The sequence below is a fragment of the Pollachius pollachius genome, assembly GCF_949987615.1.
Source record: "Pollachius pollachius genome assembly, chromosome: 2".
Lineage (NCBI taxonomy): Eukaryota > Metazoa > Chordata > Actinopteri > Gadiformes > Gadidae > Pollachius > Pollachius pollachius.
Genome location: NC_136935.1, coordinates 30,382,702 through 30,395,741, shown reverse-complemented (window position 1 = coordinate 30,395,741; position 13,040 = coordinate 30,382,702). Strand labels below are relative to the sequence as shown.

The window sequence follows — 13,040 nt, the reverse complement described above, 5'->3', positions numbered from 1 at the left end:
CCCACTGTGTGTCTGTGGTTGGCCCGGCGGTGCTCACACACACCAACACGCACACGCACACATAGATAACCCCATTTTGTGTTTAATCAAGACACCTGCTCAAGAATTTGAAACCGTCCATTGTTTTGAGTTTGTGATGGATTAATCTTTCCACCAGTGTCCTGCTTGTCAGTTGCAGGGCAGCGCGACGCCAATCGAAAGCAGAACAAATGATCGGTGTGTGACTCTGAGTTGGTATGTGTGTGTGTGTGTGTGTTTGCTTGTGTTTGTGTGTGTGTGTGTGTGCGTGCCTGCGTTTACGCCACTTCCTTCTCCCACGTTGCTGCTTCGGCGAAGTACTCAGTGTAATAGCATTTTAAATAAACAGTGCTAGCCCAAAACAGGGTCGGCATTGTGATGTGGATGACAGACTGATCTCAGGCCGAGGCCAGCAGCTGTCTCCCATGGCAGCAGAGGGTAACAATAGGAAATTGGGAATTATGACGTTAGCGCCATGTCTCGTTAGCGAGCGGCGGCGAGTGCCGGGGGGAAGCTAGTCCCCTCGCTCTGCGTGTGAAAGCAGTTAGCACGTAGGCGTACCGCGGTGGAGGGGCAGCGGTCACCGACTGTTCCTAGCAACACGCCGCTGAAGGTTTAAGCGATGACACGCCCTTATCTCAGTAGCAGGAAGGAGTCGGCTCTCCGGCAGATCCCAGACTTCCTGCCGTGACCAGGACGACCGTCTCGGCCCCCCCTTTGCCCTGCCGGCAAACGGAAGAGTCGCTTCCTCCGTAGAATCGCTGCCTGATGAAGTCTGCGATGCTGATGATGTTGTGGATGTCTCGGAAGACTCCGTCTCCCCCCCCCCCCCCCCGCACCTCTCTCCCCCTGACACCACTTCCTCTCCCTGCCTCCAATTATCCACAGCGCTTAATCAGCCGCCCGTCAGCGTAGAGCCGGCCCCGCTGTCAGCACGCTGATGGGCTGGCGTTCAGAGACGTGTTCTCTCCCCAGCCTCCCCAGGCAGCGACCTGTTCTGGGGAGGGGAGCGGAACAAGACAAATGCCAGGGATGACCTCGGGACGACGAGCCCTGGGAATAGGCCGGTCTGATGCCGGCTTGTTCCAACAGGAGAGGAAAGAAGGCTCTCAAAGCGTGATGAAAACATCCCTGAAGATTCCTCTGGTCACGGTGTGGCCAGTGAGAGGCCTCTCCCTCGCTGAACAGAAGGGCTTGTTTGGGTTGGCGTACTGAGGTCCGTGATGACTGTGGCTTCCTGTACCTGTTAAACAGTCATTCACACACTTTTTATACCAAAACCCCCCCCGTTTTTTGTCTCTTCTAGTGGTTTTATGTGGTGCCTGACTCACCCCCTCACTCACCCTCCAACCACGTCTCCTTTTTCCTTTTGGAGTGGCTGCCGTGCCTCTTTTTATTATTCTGGAAGGTTGCTGGACAGGACCAGTCAACAACTGCGCCACCAGGCTTGCAGATCGACAGACACAAATAACAAAGACTAAACGCTCAATTAAGTTGGGTTTCGTAATGTAGAACAACAACCCTAATACATAACAGAAGTAATGAGCCGTGCTGTTTTGACAGTTTTTTACTCTTGTGTATATTTCTTGCAGTGTGTGTCATATTGGGTGGGTGTTGTGTAAGTCTGTTCCTTTCTCCACATGCTTTCTTAACTATCACACACACACACACACACACACACACACACACACACACACACACACACACACACACACACACACACACTCTCTCTCTCTTTGCTTTGTGAGTGTGCTGTTCTGAAATGGGCCGGCTCTCGGTCACATATTACATTTGAAAGATGATCACCCATTTAAGCCCATCAATGCTTTAATCTACCTCGGGTTCCACTGTGATTCACCATGACGTTACATCTACCAACGTCCAACACGGGATGACTAATGAGAGTTGAAATAAGTCCTGCGGTTTGGATGCCAAGGCTCAAGACCTCCACAATCTGGAAAGAGCTCAGTAGTTATCTGTTTTGGAGTTGTCCTGTCGACACATCGGCTGCATATGACATTCCATAGGGCTGGGAGGCCTTATGGAAGTTCAACAACCACCCAAACTGAAGTTCCCTGCATCTCACACAAACACACACACACACAGTATACATGAAGGAGCGTATGGGGACCTGATTAGATCCAGAATCAATGAGGAAGCGGTGAAACCATGGGAACAGGAGATGAGTGTTTCCAGAGGGCCAGGCCCTATCGCTTGTGTGGCCGGCCGGCGCTTTTTTGAATCTGTTGTTCCCTGATGTAATTTCCTTTCAGAGGAAGCCTCTTCTCCGGTTTTACATGCCCTCGCATATTGGGAGGTCTTTAATGCAATGAAAAGACAAGGGGTGTTTATTTATACAACCTGCGAGTTTAGGAAACGGCTGATAATCGCAAAAATGGCATTGTGTAATTGAACATAACCTTGATGTGTGCCAACTAAATGATATTGATATATTGAAACTGATCTTTTGCGCTCTCTCTCTGTCTCTCTGTCTCTCTGTCTCTCTCTCTTTCTCTCTGTCTCTCTCTCAGAAATCATTGATGACCTCTCCCATTTGGTCGATAAGACTGACGACCGGATTCGCAATGAGACGCGGAGGGTGAAGCTGGTGGAGACCAAGTCTGCGTCCTGTGGTGAGCTATCCTCAGCAGACCTGGTGCTACCTGCAGTTCTTAACTGAGCATCATTTCTAAAGAGACTACTAAAGAGACCGATTGGCAACGTCGGACAACAAGGTTGTAAATATGACTTAAGTGTGAGACACACACATTTGAATGTATACAATTTGAACAATTAGATACAAATATTTGAATACTCTTACGCATTCAAGGTCCCTGGCATCAAAATCCACAGGAACACAGGTTTTATAATAGATTGGTATTTTTGAGGATAACCCCAATACAAAATGCCTTCCAAGATGCTCCCCTGAACACAAGATTTTAGGCAGTTATAAGTCCAGATTGTTAAAAGCTTGTTGTGGTTTTACTGTATTTAGCGTTGCCATCGTGGCTAGCATTGCGACTAGCGATCAAATTGATGCTGCATTAATTAATGACATTAAGCATACATGGTGAAGAACATGTTATGTGCCTTTTCATGATATGTTACAAACCAGCCGTGACTGCCAATGTTTGCCGCAACCTTGAGCTAGGTTTAGCCAAACGAAGACACCCTTCCAGCATTTCACCTCGCCTCCCTAACATTTCCGAATGAGAGAAAATGTTGAGATCGTTCATTCTACAGGGTTAAAATTGTGCACAGATGATCACGGAGGTTCCTTGAGAAATATTTTCGATAATTAACCATGAAAGATGACTTTTTTAAAATAAAGTAAATAAATAAAACAGCTGCATCTAACGTTATCGAGAAACCTCTCTCATCCCAAATTTATGCTCGTGAGCAGGACCATCTGCCCGGTGGCACGTTGAGAGCGACTCTGCTCCACGGGGCTGCAGCAGGGCAGCGGCGATGGTGGCAGGCACTGCTGGCACGGAGGGCTGGGCTGAATAATGGCACGGCCCCTTTCCCTCACGCCCGCTAACATGGCTCTTTTGGCTTCCAGACGGGCTCTCGTGCTAGATACGCCAATCATCCCCCCCCCCCCCCCCCATCGGGACTTCTCAGGGTTTCTTTAAGAAACCCACACACAGACCCCCCCGCCAACCAGATATCCATTTTAAAGACCCTATGAAAGCTGTAAGTCGGGTCTTAAGTCGATGGCCTCGCAGCTCCCCGCTCAGATCCAGACTTTGATGGAGTTGCTTTGAGTCCACTATAAAAAGACTTGGTAAAGGAGCGGCCCTCCCTCGCCAGTGCCCGGGCGGTGCCCCTTGATTGTTTAATTGCTGTTTGGTCGTCTCCTCTCTCTCATGTCAACAGGCATGACTCTAGGGTAAAGAAAAGGGGGATCTGCCGTGAGTGGCCGCTTGATTGACTCGAGCCGATCATGGAATGCTGTAGGGGTCTGGTTCTTTGGCCAAAGCCAAGGCTCCTCCTGCCTGTTTGAACGCCCAGTCACAGGGCTCTGGAAACAGGTCTGCATTGTTGCGCCTGGCGACGGCTGGCTAACAGGCAGCCGGGGACCGGGGCGCTGGGGACAGAGTGAGGGTCAGGCCCCAGAATGCTTCACTCTGTTGGCCTTATCTCCATGGTGCCGAGCGTGGGTTTGTTTGAGGATCCCAGAGCTCGGTGTTTAAGCACACATTGTGGTTCCATCAGGATTCTCTCCTTTTGTTTTGTTTGGCTTGTTGTTTGTCTTTCTTTCTTCTCCCCCCCTCCCACCCCATCTCCCACTTTTCACCCACATTCTCTGTTCATGGTATGCAGTAGAGTTGGTGGTATACATTCGGTGTGTGTGCAGGCAGGAGTCAATGAATTAGTGTATAGGTGTCTGTGGGGGACTGGTGTTGTGTGTTAGTATGCTTGTGTTTGTATCTGCCTGTGTGTATATGGGTGCATGGTTCATGTATTTCTGTGCATTTGTGCATGAATGTATGTTTGTATGTGTAGGATGTGTGCATTTCTGTCTCTGGGTTTTTTGTGTTCAAGGGAATTTCTCTGCTCCCTAAGATCTTTCCCAGTGTGACCTCTGCTCTTTTCTTTCATTTCCCCCCCTTTTTTTTTTCATTCCTCGCTGTCATCCCCCTGCTCTCTGCTGTGTGTGTGTTTGACACTTGTCTTTGTGTGGAGGAATTGAAAATACAACATGCCACAAATCTCTTGGAGGGCTTCCTCTCTTTCTTCATGGCAGAGTGATTACAAGGCCTGAGCTTTAAGGCTCTTTATTTATTTTCCAGACCTCTGTTCATGCAACACCGCCGTTTGGTGTTTTGTCTCCTGGGGATAGGCGGTGCAGATGGGTGCGGCCGTCTCTGACAGGACTGGACATACTTTGAATAGCTTCTGGGTAGCATTCTCTTTAGTGGACGTGCATCCCGGTTGTCAAGTGCCTACATGTGGAGCGTAGGGAGAAGATTCACATCAGGCCGTCGGGTACGGGCATAGGAAAATCTGATATGTTTCGATAGATGGAACGTTTTTGGTGCAAAGAGTGAGGTTTGGAAATGTAACTGCTAATCAATGAAATATTGATTAATCATATTAGGCAACAAACAACAATAGTTGCAGCAACCCTGATATGAAACCAAATAATGCAAGAAAAAAGAAAGAAAAAAACTTGCACAAGGTATTTGCATGGGCAAAGAGGCCAAAAGATGGATTGTGGACTCCTACTCCTCTCCTCGTAAAACCCATCAACATAGTCCCTCCCTGTGACATTCTGATCTTGACCAATGTCAGGAGAGAACACATATTGTCACGTGGAACCCAAAAAGCATAAGTAAAGCCATCTGTCGATGGTATGCACGCTGCTCTTGGATCAGATTAAACTCTAATGAGGCTGTTCCACACTCAGGGTATTGGAATGAAAATATAACATTGCTTTGCATGCCCTGAGACCTTCTTGGAAAAAGTCTGAGTAAACTACCCATTCGCTGTCCATACACACGTTAATTCAGCTTTACGATTAGAAAAATTGCTTAGAGTTTGGAGTTGGTTTGATCATTTGTGCAGATATTTAGCACTGTTTGTGTCCATTCTAGATTAACCCCAAGGGATTCATCCCAACGTTTTTTTGTTAACCCTTGATCCCAAAGCTAGACACTCCAATCTGTCACTTAAGAGAGCTAAGCCTCTCTCCGAGTTCCTTCCAACTCCATTAGCTCATGTAAGTTGAAACTGAGGAGCAAAGTCATTGGTTTTGGTTGGATTCAAGCATCGGCTTAGTTCACAGCACCAAACGCTGGGCGCTCTGCGGTGTGATTGGTCCGATCGGTGTGAGTTTCCCAGAGCTTAGGCCTTTCAGGAGGAAAGATCAGGGCCTCAGGAATCCCTCCTTGTTGTTCTGAGCTAATCCTCAATCCTGTGGGTTCCACATCTCTAACACACTGAATCTCGCAGGTGGCACACATCTCAAGTAGGCTTGAACTGTTTGGACAAGAGGCCATGTCTCATGCGACGGTGGCTGAGGGTTAGTATTTGACAGTTTTCAGGGCTTAACTTAATTTTGGAAGATTAATTCATTGCATGTCATGTCTGTGTCTGGGATCTATTCAGAAAGTCACGACCTTCAATGAAGAATAGCGTTAATATATGCAGGTTCAGTGTTGTAACTCTGCACGGCGACCCACTTCTCATACCAAACTTTATACACAGTTTGGCGGGAAATTAGGACAATCATCATGGCTCACAGTCTTGAATCACTTTCTCCAGAATTCTAATCAATTAGCTGGAGCCACACGGGGGGGGCGCCAGTGTAACCTTATTAGCGTAAAACGTTGGTGCTCCCCGCCCCCGCTGATCACCCCTTCATCCATGTCGGATATCGTGTACGTCTTTTGTGGACCGAACGCGGTCTGTGAACCATAAGCACAAAGCCCCAGCCAGCGGTAATGGGACGGTCTGGGTGGCTTGGCCCAAAGTCTCACCTCGGCCCCCCTGCCCTACTCTGGCCAATTATTCCATCTGGCTACGATGTGTCCTGAGCGATGTGTCGGAGACGAGCTGGGATGCGACGGAGCCGGCCCCTGGTCTGCGGGGGATCCTGGGTGGTCAGTCTGAGAGGGCTGATGCCCTCCAGCCCCATTCCCCCCCCCCCCCCCCCCCCCCCCCCCCGCGGCATCAGTGACACCACCAGGCACTAATCTGTTTGGCAAGCAAACGCCATCGTTGTCATTAGTCTCCTCAGGGGCCTTTGGAGGGTCAGGGGGGGCTTATTTGGTTACTTGGTCAGACGGTGACAGTCAAAAGAGAGAGGGAAGGGCGAGGGTCACCGGGATTCCACTGATGTTGTTCCATTAGGCGTTGTTATGTGACATGAGAGGGCGTGAAAGGCCCGCCGCCGCATCACATGTGTGTCTGCGTGGGTGTGTATGTGTGTGTGTGTGTGTCTTTCCTCTCTAAGTTAGACAGCTCTTCAGATTGAGTTGTTGACAAGTGTTTGGCGAAGCTTGAAGTTTGATATCTTAATCTTCAGTCGACCGTCCGTTCCCATGTTCACGCCGAATCCTATTTTAGATTTTGTTTTCTTTTGCGAATGTGGATTGGCTTTGGAGTGTGTAAAGGGTCATCCTCTATTTGAGCATATCTTTCCAGTTCGGACCTTTACATCAGAGTCACATCTGCAAGAGATTACGAGAAGAGGTTGTATCCGGAGAATTCCTGTTTGAATCTTCTCATAAAATTATCTGTTTGAAGTTTTTCATCGTTGTTTTGCCGCACCACAATTGTATATCTGCGTTGCATTAAATATACGGAATACAAACTATGAGCAAAGACCAATATTCTGCACCCCTCCTTACCATTGAAGCCTGTAGAGAGACCGAAAGGGAAGAAGATGAACAATAAATATAAAATGAGGTGGACCCAGCCCCACGCTACACCAAGGGAACCCTCCAGAGGGGCCCCAACTTAATAACAGCTCTGTGTTGACAGCACCAACGACATCATGTTGTATGAAGTCATCTCTCCGTTGCAGGACCACAGGGATCCACTGCAGAGGAGATACTCAGGGAATGCATGAATTGACCCTTTGAGGAAGTCCTTTGTTATTTGGTGATCAAATACACTGACCACACAGCCTTGGTCATTCTGTTGCAGGGAAGAGGGGGCTGAGCATGGTCTAGTCTGCTGGACTTGTGAATGGGGTGAATCCTCCTAACGATCATGGAAACAATGGCTTGATCACAGGATGGACAAGAAACAAACAAAGACTTTATCACCTCTCCCGCCCCTTTTTGAGGCACAATAATGACATCGTTCAATGGATATAGTGGGAAGGCGGTGCACTGCTGTCCTGCTGGTGGTTTTGCCAGTATACCGTCGTAGAGCCATGCAGAAGGCATCCAAATAGCTCAGTCCCCGTTGTAGACAGTTCACACTGCTTCTCTCACTCACAAGTATCCTATATATGTGGGTCAAACGTGCAAGCAGCCGGCTTTTCTGGGTGGCATGGGAGTGCACACGGAGGAAAGTCCCAGTGACGGGATGGGGAACGTTTCAATCAGCTCAAGTGAAACTATGAGCACTCGCGTGCTCGGAAAATAAGGAGCGCTCCCATGCTCTGGTGGGGTGTGTTTGCGGTCCACACACACAAGGTACCAGATGAAAGACCTCCACATCTTGGCTCGGGTTAATCTTTACGATTCACGTGACCCGCCCACCTCCCTGCCCCGGTCCCCCTCCGCCGGCGCTATCACCTTGGACTGTTCAAATGTGGACCAGCTGTGGCGAAGCCTCATGGTGTATGGCATGGCACACAATATATCATGTTAGCGTACGCAACGGAGTCACGAAGGGACGCCGGTTACCTTGGATTCTGCCCAGTTGAAGGAAAAAAAGGAAAATATATCCTTGTCCTGGATCAAAAAATGACCCACCCCCTTCGCTCTCTCTCGGTCCCTCTCGTTCACTCTCGCTTTCTCTCTCTCTCTCACTCTCTCTCTCTGGCACACCTACCCCTTTGCCCTCTCTAGCTCTCTCTCGCTCTGTCATTTTGGCTTCGTTCACACTGCAAGCCTTAGGGCCCATGTCCAAATAGTGGGGTTTTTTTTCTGGCAGTAGATGGCTGGCAGGGCGCTGGAATGAGGCGCTTGTTGGGTGAGAGAAGAAAACACTACACAAGGGTTCTACTATCACCTATCAGCCACCGCTGCACTGGTTCACATATCACCAACCCCCGCAACGTGATAGACTTGCGTCTCGTAGTTTCCTTTTTGTTATCTTTGCTTTATACGTGTACAGCAAGAACACCATTTTCTTGGTGTCCCCCCGACACGGAGCCGCTCTGAACACGTTGTTTTCAACTGGGATTTGCCGCTGAAGAACAGCGTAGCGCTCTTATAAAAGGCACTGGGTGCAGTGGTCTGTCTCGAGGCGGCCGCATGCGGCCTGATACGCTCTCTCCTCGTTGGGAACCATCATAAAAGACCCCTCGGTGCTCCAATTTGATTTCTTTGCTCAGATCCAATTTTTTGGTTTGGCTGTTCAATAACAAAGACGTCACACACAGGGAAGCAACACGGAGGCCACTGAAGTCAGCGTTACGGTTTAATTCATGAGTTGATGTGCAGTAGTGTTGACACGGTGTGAACTTTCTCTAACCGGTCTATGTTATTTTCATTGACTAATCGTTTTTATCGTTCTAGCTTTCATTCCTACGCCTCTTTTTTTTATGTTTACCATGTCAGTATGGACTGATGTAAAAGAATTCATGAATTCTGATACAGGTACATTGAACCTGTATCTGATTCAGGACATCACATGTAAGCGACCCATATTAGAGTTGGAAAGATCCGGTTCCATGTGGTTTGTGCTGTTTACACTGTTAAAAGAGTTTGAATTTGAATTTGGACCACTTTTGCTTGCAGCACGACCGAGGCCTTTTTGTGAAGGCTGAATGATACATCTGTAGTGGTGTGTGTGTGTGTGTGCGTGTGTGTGTGTGTTTCTGGGTGAATAAAGGGAGGCTGGGTGGATGGTGAGGGGGGGTTCCCAATAAAAACTGTAATATTTCAGGCCCCCCGGGGGCAGAGCGCTTTTGATGAAGTGCGAGCGAGCTTTCGCACATTTTGTCTGCTTCCATAGCACCGGTGGAAAACAATGATTATACTCAGGGGCCCGGAATCAGAACCACATGTCTATCACGGTGTGCGATCTCTGTCCACAGAGCCCTGGTGGCTGTCAGACGCATGTAGCCCGCATTAAGTCATCAGGCGTGGGGGAGGGGGATGTGATTGGAGGGCGCAGGGACTCTGGGCTGGAGTTTAGATCAAGGGATTTGCAAATCAGCAGAGAGCGGTGTGGGTTCCACGCCATACCTTTCCCAAGTGGCTTCTCTGGGGTCCTCAGTGTGCCCTCTGCTCTGAACTCACGCGGCTCATTTCAAGTGACGAGGACTAAACATGGATCAAAGGAGCAAATTAGTAATACTCTCACATTGTGAGATCATCGTCCTCTCAGACCTTCCTATTCTCCGGACTTTCACTGCCTCAGAGGGTGACCAAACGCTACAATCACACTGCAGAGCTCACAATCTCTGGTGAAGCACACAGAGCTACAAAAGTTACAGTCTTAAGGTTATGGGTCGACGCAACGCGATGACCACGCATGCGCTTCGACGCAGTTGTGAACCTGTTTTGGTTCTCAACAGGTTTTAGTGAGCGGACCAATCACAGCCCTTGCTACTGTTTTGCATCGACGTGGAACCATAACTAAGCCTTTACACATTTCCGATAGACTCACTTTGGTCCGAGGTCATATCATCTGCCATTCAGGCATTTTCTGAATCAATTATACCCCAACAATTGTATTTTCTTCAACATGTTCATCCTTCTAATATAAATCGATCATATCAATTAAAAATACCTTATGTTCAGTGGTGCCCCTCCCTCTCGCTGAGGTATCTTGTGTTTGGTGTGGCTGCTGGTGTCTGACCTGTTCCTCTTCCTCTATCCAGGCATGCTGGTGGTGATCGTCCTTCTCTTGATAGCCATCGTGGTGGTCGCTGTGTGGCCCGTCTAGTCTCTGGGCCCCCTTCATGGTGGAGCGGAGGGGATGGTGCCATTTTATCCGGACTATTAAACCCAGGCAAACAGACACACACACACAGACACATACACACACACACACACACACACACACACACACACACACACACACACACACACACACACACACACACACACACACACACACACACACACACACACACACACACACACAGAGACAGGCACACACACACACACACAGGCACACATACAGGCACACACACAGACATACACACACACACACACACACACACACACACACGCACACAGGCACACATACAGGCACACACACAGACATACACACACAGACACACAGACATGTACACACGCACACAGAGACACACGCACACACCCACGCACGCACAAACGCACGCATGCGCTTGAGCGCACCCACACACACACACACACACACACAGATAAACACACAATGACGGACCCAGATACACACATACAGAGACACACAGACACTTACGCACACACAGACGCACACACACACACACAAAGTCTTTGCCACTCCTGCTCTTTGTTCTCCACAGTGAGGGAGCAGAGAACATGTCTGTACACACTGTAGTATTGTTAATATTTAGCTTTGCCTTTGTTTTTGAATGCGTTTTGAAAGAGCCATGGTGACCAATGAATGGATGAGAGGAATGCGACAGAAGATCGTACTAGTGTGTATCCCAGGTATAGCAGTATATGTCCATATGCATCCCAGCATATTTGGTACTGTAATTTCTGCATGCACCTTGGAAGTTAGTTTTTATTATACTCACCGCCGGGGCTGGTGTTGTCCCAGTGACAGGACCTCCCAGCGTTTTAACTACATAAGCTCACCTGTGATACATACACGACAATAGTCTCTCTATCTCTCTCTCTCTCTTTCTCGGCCTCCCCCGGCCGCTATATTTTCTCTGGTATCACTTTGGCTGCTGTATTGTTATCTTTTGCCGCTGGGGCTTTTCTAATATTTATAGAAAAGTGTTGAGCCAAAACAAACTGTGGCCGTGCCACTAACACGCTTGTTTTCTTTCCATGTAAATCACTCAAACCGCAATGGACATGTTGCATATAAGGTGTAATTAATTAAACAAAACAAAAGCTTTTTCAAATGCTTTTCTTAGCATATCTGTGATTCACTAGTGTCTATGTTTTATTGAGGGTTATGAGCACATTTACGATTACATGTTACCCAGTTTTGTTAGTGTTGGAGGTCATAATGAAAAGGAAGCGGCTCAATTCTGTTAGTTAATGGAAGATCAGCAGTATTTATACAGACAAGTGATTGATAATATTACCTACATATATTAACTTCCTCAATTAACAATTTCGACATGTTTTTTTTATTCTAATAACAGATGTGAGACGGCCAGGTGATGTTACTGAGGGCATGTTAATAATAGTGTTTGCACTATAAACGGCGACTTTAAATTCTTTTTTACTTTTAATAGTCCTTTCTTATGGTTTGTATTGGTGCAAAATCCTGTTACTAAAACTTGTTTATCTGACTTCATTATTAAGATAATTTATTAATTATAAATCAGTGTACTACAAACAAATCTTTTCTATCAACAAACAAATCAAAATAAACAATTATCAATGAATAAATGAACACTGTGTGGCATTCATTATATGTGTACATTCATATTATATATTTACCTTGAACTCTGAAATCAATGATTTTATAAACACTGTTGCAAATATATGACATGATAGATGACAGCATTCGATGTTGGTATGCAAGTTGCAGAAGGAAGACGGCACAACTATTTCAACATAAGAGTTTATTTCAACAGAAAGTTTGAATTTAGTTCTACCAGGTTGGTGTGTTCAGTAGTGATTATATCCTTCTTGTACGGCAACTATCTAAACAACACAAATGAGTAAAAAAAATAATTATCACAAAAGAAAGTTAAAAAAGACATAACAAATTCCACAATGTCTTGTGTAATTAAATATATTCATATATAATAACCATAATATATTAGTACACATCATAAACAGTAATTGCAATTGTGAGAGCTAAAGAGGTGCAGTTCAAAGTATGCTTTGAAGAGTGGAGTTTTAAACTTGTCCTTGACATCGATCTAAATGTACACCTACAGAGACGAACAAAAAGAGATTGGATTACAAATTACCATGTGCCTAAACATTTATTCTTTATATTTTCATATAACATTGGATGTTGGTAAATAGTAACAAAGTATGGATATCCTAGAGTTTACCAGACAATACCAGCAAATTCATTAATGTTGAATGGCCCAATTTTTTTTATAATTGGTAAATTAAAAACAAAACAATCTCAGATTTATTCTATTTATTCTAAGTGTGCACTTTGAAAATATAACAAGACGCACCTGGTTTCATTCTGAAGTAAATCCCAGAATGATAAGGGTTTTTAACATTTTATAAACTACAATA

At 46.6% G+C, this 13,040-nt stretch overlaps 1 protein-coding gene across 1 annotated transcript in view; it reads left to right on the top strand.

The window, feature by feature from the left end:
* The window catches only part of stx8 (syntaxin 8), a 40,722-nt gene extending 28,536 nt beyond the window's left edge, over positions 1 to 12,186 (top strand). The window contains exons 7-8 of the mRNA XM_079730097.1: positions 2,550 to 2,651; positions 10,532 to 12,186. Of these exons, the coding sequence (XP_079586223.1) occupies positions 2,550 to 2,651; positions 10,532 to 10,596 (167 nt within the window). The 3' untranslated portion in view covers positions 10,597 to 12,186. The remainder of the gene's footprint in view (positions 1 to 2,549; positions 2,652 to 10,531) is intronic.
* Positions 12,187 to 13,040: the final 854 nt, after the last annotated feature.